At 49.7% G+C, this 22,811-nt stretch overlaps 1 protein-coding gene across 2 annotated transcripts in view; it reads left to right on the forward strand.

The window, feature by feature from the left end:
- Window positions 1–1,143: 1,143 nt before the first annotated feature.
- The window catches only part of SLC9A3 (solute carrier family 9 member A3), a 48,839-nt gene continuing 27,171 nt past the window's right edge, over window positions 1,144–22,811 (forward strand). For both annotated transcript variants that reach the window (XM_037137390.2, XM_037137391.2), the window contains exon 1: window positions 1,144–1,528. In XM_037137390.2, coding sequence (XP_036993285.2) covers window positions 1,312–1,528 — 217 coding nt within the window. In that variant the 5' untranslated portion in view covers window positions 1,144–1,311. The remainder of the gene's footprint in view (window positions 1,529–22,811) is intronic.

The raw sequence follows: 22,811 nt of genomic DNA on the forward strand, positions 1-22,811 counted from the left end.
CAGGGAGGGGCCTGAGTCTTGAGAGTTCCTCTAAGTTGGAGGGTCCAATAGGGGGGTGCTGGACCGGGCATCTGCCTTTGCAGCAGCCAGTGGTGGCCAGGGGTGCTGAGCAGTGGTCGGTTCTGTTTGTCTTTTGCAATTAGAACAGGCAGGTTTTCTGAGATGGAAACAGCGTGATCCAAAGAAGTCAGGTATGCATCCCGGGTTTGGGGGTAAACAGAAGGCAGGGCTGCCCCTGTTGAGGTCTCTGGGTGGGTTTGGGGAGGAAATGTAAGGTGCGTTGGCATCTGGGAATCTGAGATGCCCAGGTGAGCCATCTGCAGACACTGCAGACCCCAGGGGCAGCAGCGCCGCCCATCCCAAGTCAATCTGAAGCCCACCCTAAGGTAAAAAACGGCATTTCTTGTCCGATGCTGGAGGTCTGAGCAGGGCCACTGGGCTCTGAGGTGGGGGCGGTGGGCCCCCTCACAGAAGCTATCCCTCACACAGGAACAGGGGGCATACGTGGGGAAGGGCAGCAACTTGGATTCTGCACTGCCGGAGGTTGGGGAGGAGGAGGCCCTGGTTTTCAGACAAGTTGTTGGATCCTGCTATGAAATACAGGTTCATATGGAAGACAGCACGAGGCTGGCGGCCTGGCCCTCCGGCCCCTAGTGGGGTCTAACAGCCTCGGGACCTGCGTTTGTGGAGGAGTTGCTTGCGGCCAGTGTGCCCATGGAGGCCTCAGGCAACTCGGGAGCTGAACGAACGCCAAGAAGTGCCAGAGGCCCGGAGCACCCGCCACCTGGCAGCCGCGCCCATTGGGACCCCCAGACCCCAGCTCTGCTCTCCGTCCCCAAGGGAGGTGGTCCTCCATCGCCTTGCCACCGCACGGACCTCCCCACCTGCACCTTGCAGCCTTGGGCTCCAGGAGAGGGCGGGAGTGGGTAGCACTCGGAGCGCAGAGTGTACAGGCTAATGAGGGAGGGGGACAAAGGGGACCGGTACGTGGGGGTGGGAAGGTGAGGTCTAAAAGCTGGTTTGGCCCGAGGTAGGCGTGCCGAGAGCGCGCGGCTGTGTCTGCGTTTGCAAGTGCGAGGCGGGGGCGGGAACGCCCCGCCCCGGAGCGGGAGGGGGCCTCGGGATTAAAGGCCACCCCGGCGGGCGGGGACTAGGGCAACAGCCCGTACCCTGAGCGCTCCAGGCTCCACGCCGCCCCTCGCGAGTCCCGCCGGCTGGTGTGTCCAGCTGCCGAGGCACAGCTCGTCCAGCTGAGCGCAGCCAGATTCACACGACATGAGCGTCCGGACAGGGCTCTGAGCGGTGGCTACGATGTCGCGGCGCGGGGCCCTTGGCCCGGGCTGGAGGCTTCTACTGGCGCTGCTGCTGGCGCTGGGCGAGCTGCCACCTGCGCGGGGCGTCGAGGAGGAGCCTGCTGTCGAACAGGACGAAAGCCAGGGCTTCCAGGTGGTCACCTTCAAATGGCACCACGTCCAGGACCCGTACATCATCGCGCTTTGGATCCTCGTGGCCAGCGTGGCCAAGATCGGTAAGCGACCTAGAGTTGGGAGAGTCGCGGGGTTCTGGCTTCTCTGCGACTTTCCCTCCACCGACCCGCCTGCGCTCCAGGGAACAGAGCTAGGCCCCCGTCTTCCTTCGGGTCTGTGCCGGGTCCACGGCCTTTCTTGTGGAAGGGGCGCGTCTAACGTCAGTGTCCCGCGGTCGGTCCGAGAGCACCGCGCCCAGCCCGGGGGAGTCGGACTTTGGGTCAAACAGGGAGGCTCAGGGGCCGCAGCAGTGCGGGTCCCGGAGAGTCGCCGGGTCTTGCTGGGCGAGTGCAGTGTGGGAGCCTGCGCGCTCTGGCCTCCGCCGCCCCGCGTTCAAGCTCCAGTGGCACACCCAGGGCTACGGGCAGTGCGCTGCTCCTCTCCGGGGCTCCTGGGCTGGGTTTTCTGTCTGTCGGGCTCATGGGGCTTTTTAATACGCTGAGAGAGGGAATGTCCTGGCTGTCAAGCACTGAAGTGATACTTTATTCCTGAGCAGAAAGGGAAATGATGCCACTCAAAATTAAACCCAGTAAAATCCTACTTATAGGAGCGATTTTTCCACTGAGAGTGTTTCTCTTTTACACTCCCGACTGTCAAGATTTCTCTTCTTTTAACTTGCTCCGGTGAGCTAGCAAAGTGGGGACTGCCGTAACTCCCGGCAAGGTGATGGGAAGGTCAGCTTCCCTAAGAGCTGAGGAGGACTGAATTTCTGAGTGTTGGTCAACGCCAGGGAGGGTCTTAGTTGAGAGGGTGGAGGTGTAAGGGCATTTGTAACTTACTAGGGGGAGCATGAGGGAGGGCCCGCTGAGAGGGAGGGCCCACTGAGAAGGAGGTCCGAGGACCAGCCCCCCTCAAGACTGGGGTGAATGGTTAGGACGGGTCACCAATGGTTTTGGAATGGGGAAGGGCAGGGCAGAGAGAGGAGGGCCCCTTCTGGGGTTTGGGGGGGGCACTGCCATCCTCATCTCTGCAGGACGAGAAGGGCAGATTTGGGGCCAGACCTTAGGGGACTTTGGACCTGAGGCTGGGGGTACCTGCCTGCTGGTTGCAGGTTGTTTTCCTTTTACTCCACTTTGTGCCAACGGCCTCCCCGAAGCCCTGCCCATTCCTCCTTTCTCTTTTGGGCTCCCTCTGCCTCCTCCCTCCTTTTCCCTGGCTTGCCTGTCGCCCCTTGCCCTGCCTGGGTGGTCACCGTTCTTACTTTGTCCCCCAGAGGGCTTTCCCGTGGCAGTGGTGATGTCAGGAGTGAATCGTGAGCACCAAGTGGAGGTCTCCTGTGCTGTGTCTCTGCCAGACGCCTCTGCTGCAGGGAGACTGCTGACACTGGCCACGTCCAATGTGACGTTTACTGGGCAGGTCCAGCCTCAGCCTGGGGCTCTGGGCACACCTTGCCTTGCCATTGACACTGCTCACCCAAGAACTGATCTCTTTCTGGGGCAGAGTGGCAGGGCGAGGGGGTCCGTGCCTCTGCCCGCCTCCCTCCTTTATGTAACGACCATAAGGATGATGACACGCGCAGGGTGGGCCCAAAACAGTCTGGGAGGGGCAGCATCTCTGTTGTGTAATCAAACGTGCACTTTCCGGTGTCTGCACAGGTGTGGAGGCTGGCGCGTGAAAGTTTAGTGACAGCCATCGGGGGCACCGGCCAGTCAGCCTTGAGTGGGGGTGGGAGCACTGGGAGGTTAGCACTGCCCCAAGTGTTTGCCTGGCCCAGATTTTGTTACTCACCCAGGAAGAGCCACGTCCTGCAGGTCTCTGAGGACTTGAACTGTCCAAAGAGGGCCTTCTCCAGGGTGGGGGTCGCCCGCTCCGGCAGCTCCAGCTCTGTCTCATGGGCAGGGCAGAATGTGCTTTCCTGCCAGCTCTCACCATTTAAAAAGGCTCACCTTAACATCACCACACCCCATATGTTGTAATCCTAGGAAGCTGGGGGTGGGGGCTCTGGGGACAATGAAGATCCAGGGGCTGGCCAAGGTCTCCTGGAGTGCCCTTTGGCCTTAGGCCAGGCCTTGCCTCATCCTAAACCCACATAGTTCTGTATTTGGAGGCTCCCGCTATGACGGCACCAGGGCCTCCCCCGTGAATAGGCAGTACTGCAGGACACTCAGTCTCCCCATCTTAAAAAGTAAGCTGGGACTCTACCCATGCCCACCCCTCTCCCAGCCTTGCTCGCTCCCTGTCCCTCCTTGTGCTCCCCCATCATCCTGTCCCCGGGAATCCCCTGCACTGACCCTGCCCAAGTCTTGCCTTCATGGCAGAGCCTGAGCCTCACGTGACCCCTCCTCTTTTCCCAGCCCTCTGGGGTCCCCCCTTACTGCCTTGTCCTGTCCCCATCATTTGAGGCTGCTCCTTGCTCATCCACCTTGGGGCCCTGCTCCTAGGCCTGGGCCTGGGCCTGGGCCTGGGCCTGAGGCCTCTCCTGAGTCCACCCTCCATGTACCACCCTACACCCAGCACCTCCAGGTACCAGGTGTCTGGGGTTCCCTGAAAGTGTGGCTGGTCATTAGGCATCTCTGCACAGACATCTCCCACCACTCTCCAGGCCCCCAGCCTCAAAGCCAAAGCTTAGCAAACAAGCTGGATCCACTGCTCACACTTAGCCCCATAAACCAGGAATCACCTCGAGCCAGTCACCCCGTCCCAGTGGTCCAGACTCACTCCAGTCTGGATCCCTCTATGCTCTGGACCCTCCAAGGCTCATGTGCCGCCCCCTCAGAATCCACTGTGCTCTCTGCAGTGAAAAGCAGAGCTCTGACCTGGCTTCTGCTGGACTAAGCCAGCAGCTCCCCACAGTCCAGCCCACCTCCTTGCCCAGCCCTCTGCATGCAGTTTCCCCTGGCCTCTGAGAACTCTGACTTACACTTAGGTCCTGGCTCACGGACCAGGCCCCCTCAGATGACTCCTACCCTATGAAGCCAGCCCCGGCTCCTATACTGAAACCTCTAAGAGCACTCATGCCCAAACCGTGACCTCACTGGGCCTGGAGGCCATGTGGCCAAGGGTCCAGCCTGTGCACAGATGAGGGACGTGTTTGGACCATGGTACACTTCCTTCCACCCTGCAGTCCAGGGTTCACACTTGTTAAGCTCCTTGGCCCCTTTCATCATTTAAAATGGTCAGGGATCAGCCAGACTATTTGAGTCTCTAGTTACAGAACAGAAGAGTTGGACTGATAGTGATTTCCAAACATTTGGTGAGCATCTCACACATGGTTCTAAGTTCTTAGCCGGACGTGTGGCAGGGGTCAGATCTCTTCCAGCCCTTTGTAACTTTGTTGGGGAAATAAGGTCTTGGGGACCCTGAGACACAGGCCATATATTTGTGTGCATGTTTTAAGGCAACTTCTCTACTTAGTAGCTGGGTACAGACAGCAGTGGAGAGTAGGATCACAGCACTGTCTCGGGGGCCCAGGACTAGGTCCTGCCACTTGGCAAGGTGAGGAGCAGGTGTGACGGCCGTGCCTGCAAATGGCTGAGACCTCATGTCTGCCAGCTCCCCACACGTGTGCATCTGGGCCTGTGAGTGCATCTTTAGGAAATTCAGGGAGGAAGGGGGCCACTCGGGCCCGGGACCTGTCCAGAGCTCAGGGCTGGGTGAAGAACAAGGTGGAGGGTCCTCGTGCCGTGGATGGTGTCTGCCCTGGTCAGGGTGGGGGGTTTCCTCTGGACCAGCCTGGAGCCCTGGACACATGCTTTCTTGGGGAGTCCCGAGTCTGCTGCCACCCCTACCAGGGTGACTTTGGACCTTGGACCAGGCCAGGCTTTCTCTCACTAATAGTGCCCTCAGTTCTTGGCCCACCCTGGCTGTGTGACTTCTGTCTAGACCCCCTGCCTAATGGTGGATTTCTTGGAGGTCCAGCTGTCAGTCACTGGGTGTCTGCCCTGAACCATATTCCAGGGCTCTGGGGGAAGCCCTGCGGTTTGTTACTGCCTGGGGTTCATTTCGCATGCTCTGGGTTTGGACCAGGAGCCCCTGCCTCCTGTCCTGCTCTTTCCGGTGGGCCCCCAGCCCCCTCCACCACGCTTTCCTCCCTGCACCTGCTGAATTTCCCTGGCTCCCATGGAGGGAATACATGAGAGGGTCTGAAGGACAAGGATGGCCCAGAAGGGCAAAGTGACCAGCAAGCACTCCAAGTGGACCCTACCCTCCCAAGAGTAGAAACAGCTAGTGGGCCCTTGCAGACCCCCAGTCCCAGCAGGACAGGAGTCTATGACCTGAAGTGAAGACCCATCATCCAAGGCCTGGACTCAAGGACTTTCCCAAGGGTTTCTGGGAGCGAGGGTTCTATGCTGAGGGTGTAAAGTCTCTCTTTTTTTTAGGAACTGCCTACAGGAGTATTAGCCCCCAGCTGTAAAACAATCCTGGGGCATTCGGAACTAAGATATTTCTCTGAACTATTCTGAGGAAGGGGCAAAGGTTGGGAAGTGCAGTAGCACCCAGGCCCGCCTGCTCCGTAGAGGGGACTCCCCGGGGAGCCTGCCACCTGGGCCAGCTTCCCGTAAGAGTCCAGGAGAGAATCAGCACCTGTTCCCAGGACTCCAAGTCCCTCTGGAGTCTGGCGCCCGGTCAGCCTTAGCATGCACAGACTCTGTGAATGCAGGAGTTTGCAGAGACTAATCTCTGCACTCTCTAATCTGGCCCTTCATCAGCCTCACATTTTATTTATTCACAGACATGTCAGCTCCAATCCCACCTCCAGCTCTGGTCCCTCCAGGAAGGTTCCACTCTGCCCCAGTAGGACACAGGTGGGTTTTCCCTGCCACAAGAAATGGGCCCCCTGCCACATGCTCTCCAGGAGCCAGGGAGTGTTTAAAGTTGGAATTTCCATCCACACATCCTCTCCCTGGTGTCCTCTCACTCCCTTTTACCGGAAGCTGTGCACCCAAAGGGGGTGGGTGCTCTGTGTTTGATGAAGGAGGCCAGCCAATGTCAGGGCCAGCCAAGGGCAGGGCCAGCTCTTCTCAGCTTCTCCACCTGCCCTCCCCTGGCAGGTGCTCTGAGTTGCTCGCAGAGAAGGGGCTTCTCTGGTTTTGCTCCTGCTGGGGTGCTGGAACAGGCCTGCTTCCAGGAGCACCCTGCCCACAGCTCTGAGTGTGGCAGCTGGCAGCTCTCTGGTGTTGGGTCTCAGACACCAAGCCTTGGGATGCTGGATCTCAGGTGCCAGGTGTTAGGGCACCAGGTCTCAGGGATCATATCTTGGGGTGCCAGGTGTTGGGCAAGGGGGTCTAAGCAGAGCCAACTCCCCCATCCCTCAGCACTGGAGCCCAGAGTGGGTGGTTTGCTGCCTGAGCCATGCTGGGCTCAGTGGGGTCTCTGTTCTTTGCAAAAGCTTCAAGGAGGCTGGGGGCTTTCCTAGCTTTGGGGTCTGAGCTGTCTGAGGTTTGCTCAATGGGGGCGGGTCTCTTGCTCCACCCACGTCTGTGCCTTGTTCACATCCTTCCCCCACCCTCTGACCTCCAGCCCTTCTTCCTGACCGCATGCACTTATTTTCAGCCCTTCTCTGTCTCTTCATATCTTTGTCTTCCGTTTTCTCCCATCTCTGTTCAGGGCTGGGGAGAGAGCAATTCTGGTGAATCCAGATGCCTGCACCCCACCCAGCCCTGCCTGCAGAGCCCTTCAAACTGGGAGGGTGGTGCGCTCAGGGGCACGTGGGCTGGGGGTAGGTGAGTGCCTGGCAGCTCCCCAACCACTCTGCTGTGGCCCTGCCATGCAGTGGTTTCCCGTGGCTTCACCTGAAGCTCCACACCCCTACGCACATACACAACCCCGCCCCTGTCGGGTAGGTAGCCCGGGCCAGGGCGCTGAGCCCCACCTACCTGGGTGGGATCTCTCTTGCAGCACCTCTTCTGAGCTCAGAACCATCCAGTCCCCCAACCCCCAGCTCCTGAGGATGCCTCCATTACCCTGTCAGTGCTGAAAAGGCAGGGACTGTGTCTTTCTGGTCCTGCAGTGTCCCCAAAGACCAGAGCCCTACTTACCCCCCACAATGCTCCTGCAAAGGTGATGGATAGATGGATGGATGAATGAATGAGTGAATGAATGAACACATTGATGACTGTCAGCTTCTCACCTGTCTGTAAGCTTCCTACAAACTGTCCAGATGCTGGGCCTGGGAAGCAGCTTCCTAAGTTCCTCAGCCGAATTTTTTTCCCCAAACTGCCACCCAGCCTCCGGTGAGCTGAACGGCACGCCCTATGATGACACTCTCCAGCCGAGCAGACTGTCGACACGCAGTGCCAGCATTAGCTCAGAGTGCTGTGGGCATGTCAGGGCTCAGGGCGGGAACACTGTCACCACACACAGAGCTCACCTGAGTGGGCCGGGCCCCCAGGAGACAGCAGGCTCCTCCCTGCAAATCCAGAGTGCTGCCCTCCACCACAAGCTGAAGTCTGTGGTCCTATTCTCCCCACATCCAACCCTGTAAAACAAGACAGAATGAATCTGCCGGGTGCTGACATGCTGGCTTCCGGAGACACAGACGCCTTGCACAGTTCCTGGCTCATGCACTGCCCTGGGATGGAGCTTGGGTCCCAGGCAGGTCAACGGCCTCAGCGCAGTGATGACTCTTTAGGCCTTGAATGGGTTGATTTGATCTTCTCACAGCCACAGTTCTGGGTGCTGGGTGAGCTCTCACCAGTGTGATATTCATTTAACAAATGTCACGTGCCTGGCACGGCTGTGGGCCAGGAGGAGGCAGCTTCCTATAAAACAGACCCAAACCTCGGAGGGTAGCATTCCTGTGCAGGGACAGACAGACGCAGCTAAGTCATGGAATAATGGCATTAAGTACAATAGTGAACACATGACGGGGACAGTGAGCCAGTGGGTGAGGGGGAAAAGCATTATCAGGGGTGGAACAGCCAGTGCAAAGCGTTGTGATGGGCATGTGTGGGTGTGTCTGAGGGTCAGCTGGGGGAGCCAGCAGGGAGTTCTGGGAAGTGAGGTCAGAGGGGCCAGGGAAGTGGGGCCATGAGGGCTTCTGAACCTGGGTGGACTGGACCCTACTGTGAGGAGCACCATGCCGGGGGTATGAGGGCCACTCAGACCCATCACGCTGTAAGCTGAACTGCCCCAGGGTGATTTGTAATGTGGCAAAATCCCTCTCATTTGGAGGAGTCTTCCCAATAACATGTTCAGAATGCAGAAATTAGAAAACCAGTGCATATGTGCACCAGGGTCTGGTCAGGGGTGCAGGCTCTTCCCTCTGAGCTGCTGACGGCCCTGGTGACATGGAGCCTCTGAGAGCTGCAGGGCCTGCCAGGCTGTCGCTTGGGCCTTTGTGCCTCCAGCATCCCAGGAGGGCCCAGGCCTGGGAGGTAGGGAGGGCCTGTGGTGCCAGGCTCTGTCAGACCTGAACTGTGTGCAGGGGTGGCATCTACAAATGATGACCACTGGCAGCACCAGGGCTGCTGCCAAACCCTGGGCAGCACCTGAGCGGGGTGAGTGCTAACATGGCTATTCTTCAGGCCATGCAAGGTGCCTGAGCTGGGCCCAGGGTCCTTCCTGGGAGCCGGCTGTGTCTCAAGTTCTCATCTATAACCCAAGTGTCATTCAGTTCTAGAAAGGGGGGAGAGCCCCATGGTTTACTGGGTGAGGGCTCAGAGTCCAGGCAGAGGGATCAGGTGGTGGCCAGGTGCAGGTTGAGATGGGGGACAGAAATGGGGTGGGGTTGGGCCAAGCTGTCTCCTAGGCATCTCCCCTCCATGCCCTCATAGAACCCTTTACTTGCTTCAGACACAGATATGGCCCCTGCAGACAGACCAGTGTCAGCTCCGGGAAGGTGTCCCATGAACCACTCTCGCCCCAACCTCCAGCCTCTGGGGGCAGAGGTAGGCCAGCTCCTTTCAGGGCCGAACCCTTGCTCAGGGAGAAGGAACAGAGCTCCTGGGGGAGGGTCAGACTCTTTCTTTTCTTCCATGAATTCACCACCTGCGGAGCTGTCATGCCAAAGTCCAACCAGGTTTGAGTTCTCAGCTGGAAAAAGGTTTCTTGCAAAGGCAGGATAGGAAAGCTGGAAACGCCTGTTTCTGACAGCTTTGGGAACAATGCAAAGGGCGAAAACCACCAGCTTGTGGGACTTCGTTTCTTCCTGGGTTTAGTAGCCCTTGTTTGGGGTGCAATAAGCACAGTGCTGCCCCCTCCCCCTCATGCTTTCCCTTAGAAATTGGCTCCATGTGCTGTGCACTCAGCACAGTTCACCCTTCCCCCTTCATTTGCCAGCCAGACGTGGACATGAGTGGGGCAGGGCCACCGGGCAGGGCCACCAGGCAAGCCCACATCCAAATTTCTATGTGCATGCTCATGTGTGGTTGTGTGTGTATGCACAGGTACATGTGTGTGCTGGTTCCCATGGGGTTGGGGGTTTCAGCTTATTTCCCATGTGGCCATGAATGCTGGGCCTGGGTTTTGATCCCAGCTCTGTCACTCCCTAGGGTCATCGGGCCTGTCAGTGAATGACAGGTACTCTGTGGTAGTCCCTACCAGGTGTTGGTAAGGGGTGGGTGGAATTTGGGCCAGGACAGACCATGGCAAGCACTGAGGGGATATCCACTCAAGTTATTGCCACCCCCACACACATCTCATGGAGTGTTGCCATGGTGGCCGTTGAACCCTGGACACAGGGTCACCAAGGAGGCTCCCTGGACCCACCCCACTGGCAAGAGCTGGGCTCCCAGGGGGATGGGCTAGGGAGGAAGCTGGGGTGCAGGAAGAGGCTCAAGCCTCTCTTTGGCTGCACCAGTTGGAGGCTTTGGCCCGCTGCAACTGTGTTGTGGGGTCCCAGAGGCTTTTTCAGCTTGAGATGTCATGAGGCACCTCTAGGGCAGGGCCCCGGAGCAGGCCTGGGAACAGGCATAGTCAACACCAGTGCACCAGAGGGGCCTCAGTCTCCTGCTACTTCCCAAAGGCCAACTCAGAGGCGAGACTCCCTACAGGTAGATGTCACCTCTGTGGCGGTGACAGCAGTAACTCAGTAACTGAGTAGAATGTGCATTTGGGGGACTTGGGGCCTGGTAGGAGTGCATTAGAGCAACATCCCCGCGTCCTGCACTGGACACACTGGCAAGTGCAGGAGGGACACATGTGGCCAGCCCCCAGGGACAGGACGGGCTCTTCAGACCAGAGAAGCCACTCTAACCCCATGACTGGCAACTCAGAGTCAGGAAGTCCCCAGCCACCAGCCAGGTGCTACAGGCCCCTCCTCCCGTCCTCCCTTGGTGCAGGGAATTCGTCCCCACACTCACACTCCCTTGAGAACCCCACTGGGCTGCCCACGTGGGCGCGCCTCCAGTGGGCTTTCCATTTACATGTTTGGTTTGCTCATGATCTAAAGATGTGTTTGGGTGTTAACGGGCTGAATGTAAATCCACTGCCAATAAACGGTGTGCCTCCCTGAGCCAGTGCTGGCATCTTGCTAAGTGTGTGGTGTGCCATCTGTGATCCTGAATTGCGCTTGTGGCCCGTGGCTAATCCAGAACTGAGCAGAATTTCTCTGGTAGACCTGATGTGGCACAGTTGTGTTGGCTCCCAGGAGAGGAGCTGGAAGGATGCTGGCAGCCTGGAAGCTCTGCCCTTGGCTGAAGTCTCTCCCCTGGCCCATGTCCGTGGTGGCCACCATCAGGGGCAGGTGCTGGGGCCAGGCAGCCCTTGAGTTGAATGGGTCCATCACACCAGCCCAGCCACCTGCAAGAGTCTGAGGTGCCCTGCTGGGCTGTTTTCAGCTTAAATCTATGCTCACTGGCCTCAGTGCCTGACTGTGGGAATTTAAACAAGACACTATGCCCAGGAAGAAGTTTCTGCTTTGTAGTGTGCTCCTCGGGGTAGACCCTGTGCCTCCATCCAGGGTAGCAGGGGAGGGTCTGTGCTCCTTGGGCAGCCTGGCCTCAAGCCTACCCTCCTGTCATGAGAGCTAACGGTTGATTCATGGCTGGGCCCAGGAAGGACTCCGCTGCTGGCTGTGGTGAAGGTGTGTGCATGGCGTGGTGGACGTGTGCATGCTGTGGTGGGCACATGTGTCGGAGGGGGTGTGCATGCCATGGTGGGGCCACGTGGAGTGGGAGATCCCTTCTTCTTGACGCCCCAGCCAAAAAACTAAAATTAAAAATAAATGACAACCTTTCCCTTTGACTTTCTTCGGGCTCGGGTAAGAAACACTCAATGTACATTCCTTCCAGGAACCTGATTTTCCTTTTTCCAACAGCCCAGAAAGGTTTAGGAGACTATCATTTGACAATAAGGAAACCATGTCGGAAAGAGATGAAATACTAATAACTTATAGTAAGTGGCAAGACAGGTCCCTCCCACAGAAAGATGTCCAACACGCAGGAATGTGACTCTGACCCCAGGCCCCCCCACTCCCACCAGAGGTACAGCTCCTTGAGGGCCCCTGCAGCTGGAGGTGGGTCTGCCCCTGCTATTCATCAGGGGTCTGCCCTTGGCCCCTTGTTCTCCTGCATTTGCGGCAAACAAGTGGGATATGGGAACACAAAAGCTGTCCTAGCGAGGGTGTCTTGGCTCTGCATTTGCCTCCAAGAGCTTTTGCTTGTATTTGTTTTTGTTGAGCCTTCTAGAAACTAGGTTCCTTCTGTGCAGGCCTTCTGGGCTGGTGGTGCCTCATGGTCCTCCCACATCCGGGAGCCCTTTGTCCTCTGGCTGTGCCGCATCAGTATCAAAAATCAATAGTTCCACTTCTACCTGCTGCTCTGTGGCCTGTGACAAAGTCCTGGTTTCGAGGAACAATACTCGGAACACCCTGACAGTGGCAACTGTGGAGACATGGTGGCCCCCAGTCACCACGTGAGCAAACAGCCCTGCTTAGGATAATGTGGGATGTCACCCACACATTGGGTCTGCGGGAATATGTCCTCAGAGGAAATGGCCTTGCTGGGACTTTTTACATGAAGCTGTAAACGTTCATGAGATCCAAACTCACTCCCCTTCAGAGTATCTGTTTACAAATTCTTGTAGCCTTTTCGGTGAAGTGTCTGCATCTGCTTCAGGGGACTTTGCCATGAATTTCATGGTCACAGTCGATCTCCAGACCTCCAACCAACCACAACGCCACCCGAGGGTGAAATTTTTCTCCTCTCACAGCGGCTTCCCGGGCTGTAATGAGCCTTTTATATTCTTGAAACTGTAGAACAACAACCCTCTGATTTGCCCAGCCGGCCTGCCTTCAGCTTTCTCGTTCTGGCCCAGGGTGGGAGGCCCGCATGTGCCCTCCCGTGGCCCTTTTTCCACCTGTGCACCTTTTCCATCTGGGGAGCTCGTGTGGTGCTGGCCCACCTGTGCGTGACTCTGATGTGACACCCTCACTTCTTACCTGTCTTCTGTGTTTGCTGGTGTGCCTGTTACACTGGGGTACAATGTGTCATTCGTTTAATAATCTCTCAGTGACCTGGTCACCAGCTACCTACCAGAGTCATACCCCATGTGTCAATCAGTCTTCTGTTTGATTAGTGAGTGGACTCTGCTGTCCCTCTTGTGAGGTGCTGGCGGGGCCCCCACCTCCCCCCAGCTCATCCCTAACTCCAGGTGCCACATTCAGGCTCCTCCTTCTCTCCTGCCCAAATTTTACCTGCCCTGGACCCTCAGCTTACCTCACACCTGTTCCAGCTTCATTTGAAGATAGATCGGTAGAAACCATCCAACCTGAAGAACTTCTCTAATCTGTAAATCTGTATATTTCACTAAATTGGGGGCATTCGGCCATTATTTCTTTGGATGTTTTTTTCTACGCCATTCTCTCTCTCCTCTCCTTTGAGACTCCAGTTACTTGTAGATGGACATTTGGCTATTGTCCCCAAGGCCACTGAGGTGCTTCATTTTGTCATCTTCCTTCTCCTGGTTCTTCAGATTGGATAATTCCTATTGATTGATCTTCAAGTCCACCACCTCTCCGGTCACCTCTGTCTGCTGTGAAATAAGCCTATACATTGGATTTCTTTCATTCAGATACTGAATTCTCCAATTCTAGAACTTCCATTTGGTTCTTTTAGCTATCTTCTGTTTCAGGGGTCAGCTGCCTACAACCCCTGAGTCAGTCCCCTGTTTTTGTAAGTAAAATGTTGGAACACAGGCCGTGCCCATTCATTATGTATTATGGCTGTTTTTGTGCTAAATAGCAGAGCCGAGTAGTTGCAAAACAGACTGTGTAACCCACAAGCCTAAATGATTCACCATCTGGTGGGGTTTTTTGTTTTTGTTTTTTGCCTTTTATTTCACCTATCCCCCTTTCCCCACCCCCTTCAGTAAATCTCAGCTCGTTTTCTCTACCAGTAGGTCTGTTTCTGTTTTGTTTTGTTTATTCATTTGTTTTGTCTTTTTTTTTTAGATCCACATATAGTGAAACCATATGGCATTTGTCTTTCTCTGAATGATAATTTCATTTAGCACAATACCATCTAGGTCTATCCAGGTTATGGCAAATGGCAAGATTTCACCCTTTGTATAGTCGACTGGTATCCCATTGTATATACACACCACATCTTCTTTATCCATTTATCTATTGATGGCCATTTAGGTTGCTTCTTGTTACCTTGGCTATTACCAGCAGAGGTGCATATATTTTTTCCAATTAGTGTTTTTGTTTTCTTCAGATAAATACTTAGAAGTGGAATCACTGGATCATATGGCAGGTTTTTAAAATTTTTTGAGGAATCTCCATACTGTTTTCCACAGTGGCTACACCAGTCTGCATTCCCACCAACAGTGCATAAGGGTTCCGTTTTCTCCACATCCTCACCAACACTTGTTTGTTGATTTATTGATGATAGCCATTTTGACTGATATAAGGTTCATTGTGGTTTTAATTTGCATCTCTCTGATGAGTAGTGACATGAGAATCTTTTCATATGCCTATTGGCCATCTGTATGTCTTCTTTGGAGAAGTGTCTATTCAGGTTCTCTGCCCATTTTTTAAATTGGACTTTTTTTTGGGTGTTAATTTGTATGAGTTTCTCATATATTTTGGATAGTAACCCTTTATTAGATCATTGGCAAATATCTTCTCACATTTGGTAGGTTGTGTTTTTGTTTTGTTGATTTTTTTTTTTTTGCTGTGCAGAAATCTTCAGTTTTATGAAGTCTCATTTAAAAAATTTTTTTGTTTCCCTTGCCTGAGGAGATAATTTTAAAAAAATATTGCTAAGAGTTTACTGCCTATGTTTTCTTCTAGGGGCTTTATGGTTCTAAGAATTTTAAGGTCTTACACTTAAGTCTTTAATCTACTTTGAGTAAGAACATGGTTTGATTTCATTTTTTGTGTGCATATATCTGTCCAGTTTTCCCAAAACCACTTATTGAAGAGACTGTGTTTACTCCATTGTATTTCTTTGCCTACTTTGTCATAGATTAATTAACCATATAAGGGAGAATTTCTTTCTGGGTTCTCATTTCTATTCCATTGATCTGTATATATGTTTTTATGCCAGTACCACACTGCTTTAATTATTGTAGATTTGTAATATAGTTTGAAATCTGGGAGATTGATACCTCCCACTTTGTTCTTTTTCAATTTTCTTTGGCTATGCGGGGTCTTTTGTGATTTAATATAATTTTTAGGATTACTTGTTTTAGTTCTGAGAGAATGCCATTGGTATTTTAATAGAGGTTGCATTGACTGTTGTTTTGGGCAGTTAGGACATTTTAACAATGTTAATCCCTTTAATCAATGAGCAAGGCATAGTCTTTCATTTATTTGTAACGTCTTCCAATTTTTTCAATGTCTTATGGTTTTCAAAATATAAGTCTCTCACCTCTGTGGTTAAATTTATTTCTAGGTATCTATGCTTTTTGATGCAATTGTAAATGGGATTGTTTTCTTAATTTCTCCTTTTGATTATTTATTATGATACATAGAAATGCAACAAACAAATTTCTATATATTGATTTTATGTCCTGCAACTTTAATTAATTCATTTATTAGTGCTAATAGTTTATTTTGGTGGCATCCTTAGGGTTTTCTATATATATCATTGTCATTTACAAATAATGAGAGCTTTACTTTTTTCTTTCCAGTTTAGATGCCTTTTAGATCCTTTTCTGGTTTGTTCTGGATAGGAATTCCAGTACTGTGTTGATAGAAGTGGTGAGAGTGGGCATCCTTGTCTTGTTCCTGATATAAGAGAAAAAGTTTTCAGCTTTCACCATTGAATATGATATTAGCTGTGGATTCGTCATATATGGTCTTTTTTAGGTTGAAAAATGTTTCTTCTGCACTCACTTTGTTGAGATTTTTTTATCATAATTGAAATTCTGTCAAATGTCTACATTTATTGAGACGATACTGTGATTTTTATCTTTCACTTTGTTAATGAAATATATCATGTTGGTTAATTTACCAGTGTTGAAGCATCCTTACATCCCCGGGATAAATTCCATTTAGTCATGGTGTATGATCCTTTTAATGTATCGTTGAATTAGTTTTTAATATTTTGTTGAGGATTTTTGTCTCTGTGCTCATCAAGGATACTGGCCTGTAATTTTCTTTTTTTTTTTTTTTGTAATGTCTTTACCTGGTTTTGGTATAAGGGCAACTCTGGCTTTATAGAATGACTTTTGAAAGCATTTCTTTTGATTTTTTGAAATAGTTTAAGAAATGTATTATTCTTTAAATTTTTGGTAGAATTCATCCATGAAGCTGTCTGATCCTGGACTTTCATTTGTTGGGAGTTTTTTTATTATTGCTTCAATTTCATTGCTAGTAATCAATCTGTTTAGATTTCTTATTTCTTTCTGGTTTAGCCTTGGAAGGTTATATGCTTCTAGAAATTTTCCATTTCTTCTAGATTGTCAAATTTATTGGCATATAATTGTAGTATTCTTTAGTGATCTTTTGTATTTCTGTGGTGTCAGCTGTAACTGCTGTTTTGCTTATGATTTTATTTATGTGGACTCTTTTATTCTTAATGATTTTAGCTAGAAGTTTGTCGATTTTGTTTATCTTTTCAAAGAACTGTTCTTAGTTTCATTGATCTTTTCTATTTTCTTAAATTTCTATTGTGTTTATTTCTGCTTTGATCTTATCTCCTCCCTTCATTTACTTTGGGTTTTGTTTGTTCTGCTTTTTTTTTAGTTCCTTTTGGGTGTAAAGTTACAGTTTTAAATTGGGGTTTGTCCTGCTTGTGGTAGGTTCTTACAGAGTTCACCTTCTTCTTAGAACTGCTTTTACTGCATCCCATAAAATTTGGAAAGTTGTATTTTCATTTTTATTTGTCTCCATGTAGTTTTGATTTCCCTTTTGCTTTCCTCTTTGAGCCATCGATTGTCAATAGTATGTTGTTTGGCCTCTGTGTATTTGGTTTTGGTTTTTTTTTCCTAGTTTTCGTCCAATAGTTGATTTCTACTTTCATGCCATTGTGGTCAGCAAAGATGCTTGATGTGATTTCAGTCTTCTTGAATTTACTGAAACTTGTTTGTGGCCTAATGCATGGTTTATCCTGGAGAATGTTCCATGTGCACTTGAAAAAATATGTATTCTGCCATGTTTGAATGAAATGTATAAATGTCTATTAAGTTGATTTAGTGTAATGTGACATTTAAGACCATTATTTTCTTACTAATTTTCTGTTTGGATGATCTGTCCATTGATGTGAGTTGGTTTTTAACCCCTACTGTTATTGTGTTTTTGAGAACTTCTTCCCTTATTGCTATTAATATTTGCTTTAGGTATTTAGGTACTTCTCTGCTAGGTGATAGATGTTTATGATTGTTATATCCTCTACTTGGACTGACCCCTTTATAATTAGGTAATATCCTTCTTTCTATCTTTTTTACATTGTTTGTTTTAAAGACTATTTTTGTCTGATATGAGTATTGCTAACCCAGCTTTATTATCCCTTCTTTTTGCATGGGGTATCTTTTTCCATCCCTTCACTTTCAGTCTGTTTTTCAATTTGAAGTGAGTGTCTTGTAGGCAGCATAGAGATGGGTCATATTTTTTTAATCTATGCAGCCAGTTTATGTCTTTTTATTGGAGCATTTAATCCATCTACATTTAAAGTATTTATTAAGTTTGTATTTATTGCCATTTAAAATTTGTTTTGGGTTATTTTTTGTATTGAATAGTTCTTATTTGATCTTTCCTTCTTTTCTTCACCTCTTCCCTCAAGTTTTGCTGGTTTTCTTTAGTGTTTTGTTTGAGTTTCTTTCTCTTTATTCTTTACATCTTTCATAGGTTATTTTTGTGGTTACCATGAGGTTTATATATATCATTCTGTATAAATAGCAGTATATTTTAAGTTGATAGGCACTTAAGTTTTAATATATTCTGGCAATGATGCCAGGTACATGTGGTAGCAGAAGTACTATATTTTTACTCCCCCATCTATGCTTTCTGTTTTTTGCATCATATTTTAGAACTTTTTTGTTTAGTGAATTTCCTAACTGCTTATTGTAGTTTGAGTTGATTTTGGTACTTTTGTCTTTTGACCTTCATAGTGGGTTTTTAAAGTCTTACTCACTGTTTTTATTAGGTGTTTGATTTTACCTGTGAGAATTTTTCTTTCTCATATTTTCTTATTTCTGAATATGGCCTTTCCATTTCTGATTAAAGAATTTTCTTTATCATTTCTTGTAAAGCTGGTTTAATGTTAAGGAACTCCTTTAGTTTCTGTTTGTCCAGGAAACTCTTTATCTCTCCTTCAATTCTGAATGATAACCTTGCTGAGTAAATTGTTCTAGGTTGTAGGTTCCTTTTGTATCACTCTCTTCTGGCCTGTAACTGGTGCTTCTGAAAAATCACCTGGAGGCCTTTTGTGGTTTTCTTTGTGTATAACTAGTTGTTTTTCTCTTGCTGCCTTCAAAACCATCTCTTTAACTTTTGCTATTTCAATGACATTATATCGTAGTGTGGGTCTCTCTGGGTTCATCTTGTTTGAAATTCACTGAGTTTCTTTCTCTAGGTTAAGAAAGTTTTCAGCCATTTATTTCTTCAAATAAAGTTTCTGTTCCCTTTTTTCCCCCTTCTCCTTCTGGGATCCTTTTAATGTGAATGTTTGTGCACTTGATGCTATCCCAGAGGTCCCCTAAATTATCCTTATTTTTTTAAATCTTCTTTTCTTGTTGCTGTTCTGATTGGTTGATTTCCACTAGTCCTTTTTCCAGGTTGCTGATCTGTTCTTCTGTTAGAGTATTTTTGATTTCAGTTATTGTATTCTTCAGCTCTGCTTGGTTCTTTATCATACATACTTCCTAACTCTTTGTTGAAGTGTTCCCTAAGCTCCTGTATTCCACTCTCAATTTTGGTGAGAATCCTTATGACCTTTTAAATTCTTTATCAGACAAATTACTTATCTCTGTTTAGAATTTTTTCCCCTGGGAATTTTTCTTGCTCCTTTATTTAAAGATATTTTTCTGTCTTTTCATTTTGTTTGGCTTTCTACATTTGATTATATGAATTAGACAAAATAGTACTCTCCAAGTCTTTAAAAAGTGGCCTTGTGTAAAAGCGACCTCTGTGTAGGCTGTGTTTGCTCAGTGGTTTTGGCAGGCTGATTGGGGCCTGACAAGTGCCTAAGAGCCTAGGACACTGGCCTGTTGGGCTGGAGCAGCTCTGGGCAGGGAGGCTAGGTGCATGTGGTGATACTTGCTGATCTTGCTTGATCCCTTTAATCAGAGCAGAAATGGGCTCTGAGCAGCGTGGCTGGGAATGTGCTACAGGGATCTTCTAGGCAGGCCAAAGCACCCAAGCAGAGCTCCCACCCACCCTATCAAAGTGGAGGACATAAACATGGTGCTCACTGGCACCTCCAAGCCTGGAGATGCCACAACTCCCAGAAAGCTCCCACAGTTTTCAAGTCGCCTCTGTTTGGCCTTTTTCTCTTGGTTGTTGTTCAGAAGCTGTTTATTAATCCCTCAGTTATCTCTCATAAGGAATTCCTCTCGACATACATGCATATTTCAGTGTGCTTATGTGAGGTGTGAATTCAGTGTCCTCTTATGCTACCGCCATCTTGAATACCACTATTAAGCCCATATAGAAAAAATTTGGCAATCCCTGTTCTATTCCACTGCTAAGATTTACTGTTTGTTGATTTATTATATTTTCCTTAATATCTTTAAGTATAATTTTAATGGGTGTTTTAAAATCCTTGTCTGCTAATTCTAACATCTCTGTCACCTTGAGGTCTCCATTGGTTTATGGGTTCCACTACACTCGTTCTTCATATGTTTGGTGCAGTGATTTTCAACCAGTGTGCCATGGCATGCTGGTGTGCCGCAAGAATTTTCAAAACATGTACCACCTGACTATTTAGTCAGGGGCACAGACCTCTTTTCCCTCAGATTGTCAAATTAAGAAATGACGACAGCCAACACAACAAAAGCCATCTGGTGTGGATGAATCAAAATTATACCTAGTTTTTTGTCAGATTGGCAAAAAATATAATATTTTTTGGTGTGCCACAAAATTTTAATAGTTAGTTTATATGTGCCATGAGACGGAAAAGGTTGACAATCGCTGGTCTAGTGAGTTCGGGTTGTATCCAGGACATTGTTACGGACACCTTGCAGACACCAGGTATTCCACCAGGTTCTTCTGAAGAACACTGATTTGGGGGGTAGTTGTTGCTCCGTTGTTGTTGCTGCATTATTGTTTTTTACCAGGACTGACTAAAACTCCAAAAATGCCTCCCCTGTGGTGACAGCAGCTGAAATTCCTGCACATTTCTTCTGGCTTCTGTTGGTGCTTGGGCTTAACTCTCTTGTGTGTAACGCAAAGATAGAACAGCTGGACCTAGAAAGAAATCACACGCACTCTCTGGGGCTTGGCCTTTCTGGTTCTTCCCTTTCTGGGATTTGCCCCCTTTGCTTCTCAGCTTCTGCGCTTATATTCATTTTTGTCCTTTGATTTTTCAGTCCAGGAGGACTACAGGTTTCTTTCTAATTTTTAGCTGTTCTGCATGGCCCTCGCTGTGATTTGCTCTCTGGAAAAAGCCTTAAAAATAAAAAGCCAAAAGGGAAATTACTAGTGCTTATTTCCTTCTCGAAGTTTAGAGCCCCCTCCAGTTTCTGCTTTCTTTTTCTTTTGGTCTCTCTGCAGTGTTTATATATGTGTGTATACATAGAGAGAGAGATATGAGAAAGACAGAGTTGGTGCTTGTTACTTGAGGGAGAGAGGGAGAGTTGGTACAACAGGAGCTACTGCATCAATTTCTAGCCATAAAGATATACAGGTTTCCCCCATAATTCAAAAATAGAATGTTCCTATGAAAGCTTTCTTAAGCCAAAATGACAGAAAGGGGAGAAGCAATCAGCTTTGAATGTTCCCAGACTGAAAACATAACCCCCAAATCATACCAGATAACACATGAGTAACAAAATAACACTGCCGAGCGGGGGGCGTTGCCGCTGCCCCTGCGTGGGGTGCGGCTGCCTCTGTAATGGCCGCTGCACGACAAATGCTGAAGGCTTTCCATGCTTTTTGTCTCTTTTCATAAAAACAAAAATCCTCTTTGAATTTCTTCCAGTTAGCAAACACAGGTACTAATATAGGTCTTTCATAAAAACAAAGTGGCATAATGCGGACTTTCGAAAAGCAGGAGATACCTGTAATTGTTGCAGGTCCTCTCTCGACTCTGTACGTTAAAACGTATAAGCCTTTGTACGTGGAACACTTTGGGAGCAGGCTGACGTGCAGGGAGGACCGAGGAGGCGAAGGCACTTGGGGAGAAGGATGATGCTGCAGTGTGGAGGCTCCGCTGCTGCAGGCGGAGCTGGTGCCCTGGCTCCCGTGGGTCACTCCAAGGCCACACACAATTTGCTCACAGGCTTCACCTGACAGCACTTACTATTCATTACTATTAATGTGCTGAACCACATAATATAGCAATAACAACTGCTGGGTGGTTACTACTTGCCCTACAAGGGAATAGCCTTGGGGTGGATACCTCTGAATACAGGATGAGGGTTACTTTAAAGGGAAGTGTTCCTCTGGATCTCTCTCTAGGGCTTGAAGATGAATCTAAAACCCTGTCCTTCTGTCTTAACTGCTTTTCCCGAGAGCCTGCCCTGAGCCCCAGGCCTCAGGAGCTACACTGTGAGCACCCAACTAGCCACCAGCCTCTAGCTCCCTACCAGGCAGCAGGGAAGCAGTCCACTGAGTTTTTCTCACTGGCTTTCTATTCTGACCCAGAGGACACATCTGTCAGTGACGTGGGTCACAGAGAAACAGTGGGGACTCTTGTGAAAGCTGCACCCAACCCCATTTGAGCAACACCTTCTATTTATGGGAGATGGTATGACAGACAAACATAAACAATAAGGACAAGGAAATAATTCAAAGCAGGAATGCCTGTGTTCAAATGTATTCTCCAAAGAGGACAGTCACAGGAGGGACCTCAGTGTTTCAGGACTCACACACCATGTTGAACATAGGACTTTCTGAGCTTGTCAGTGTTGGTGACCAAAGGGTGACGGGCTTCCCTGTCTGTCAGACATGGGGCCGCAACGTAGAGCAAAGGCCAGAGCCGCCCCAGCCTTTGGAAGGCCCAGCCTTCCTTCCATCCTTATATCTGCTGCTCACCATGGCTCAGAATTAAAGGAACTGCTGTTCCCGTAGGAAGCCGCTAACAATGTTCATTTTTTTAATTTAAAAGTTGACAAAGTTTGCTTGAGTTTTGTAACCACGTGACATTGAAAACATTCTGTGGTTTGTGAGCAGAAGGGCCGGTCCCCCAAGCCCTATGCACGCGGTGCAGGAGGCAGCCATCTCCCTGCGCGCCAGTGCGCCCCCGCCCGGGGCCTGGGACTCCCTGCACAGCACCCCCGGCTGCTTCGCCTGACGGGGACTGCAGAGCGCCCATGTGGAACATCCTCTCAGGCGGGAGGTGTGGGGTCAGTTAGATAACATTCGCGGGCTCTATAAATGTCATTGCCTCCTGCCCTGGACTCAGCTGACACATTCACCTTAATTCCCGCCCGTGTGCCGAGTGAGCACAGCCCCGACGTTGAGGTCGGAGAGGAGTGGGCTGGTGGCAGCGGGGACAGGGAGCCAGCCCTGTCCTGGAGGGGTGCTGGGGAGACCCTGTTCCTTGTCTGTAGAGAACTCGGGAGAGTTAGTGCTGGGCGCCTGTGTGCGTGTGTGTCTATGTGTGTTTGTGTCTGCGTATCTGTGTCTGTGTGTGTCTGTATACCTGAGTGTGTGACACTTCAGGACCGGCCCTGCCATGTTCCTCCTAGAACGCTACGTGGGTCCCAAGTCCCTCCTCTGGAACAGCCTTCCTGGTTGCCCCGGCTATTTTGTCTGCAGGGTTGACTTACCAGGCTCACACATGTTAAAGTAAAACC

The sequence above is a fragment of the Artibeus jamaicensis genome, unplaced genomic scaffold (genome assembly GCF_021234435.1).
Source record: "Artibeus jamaicensis isolate MK-2021 breed Jamaican fruit bat unplaced genomic scaffold, CSHL_Jam_final scaffold_369, whole genome shotgun sequence".
Classification (NCBI taxonomy): domain Eukaryota; kingdom Metazoa; phylum Chordata; class Mammalia; order Chiroptera; family Phyllostomidae; genus Artibeus; species Artibeus jamaicensis.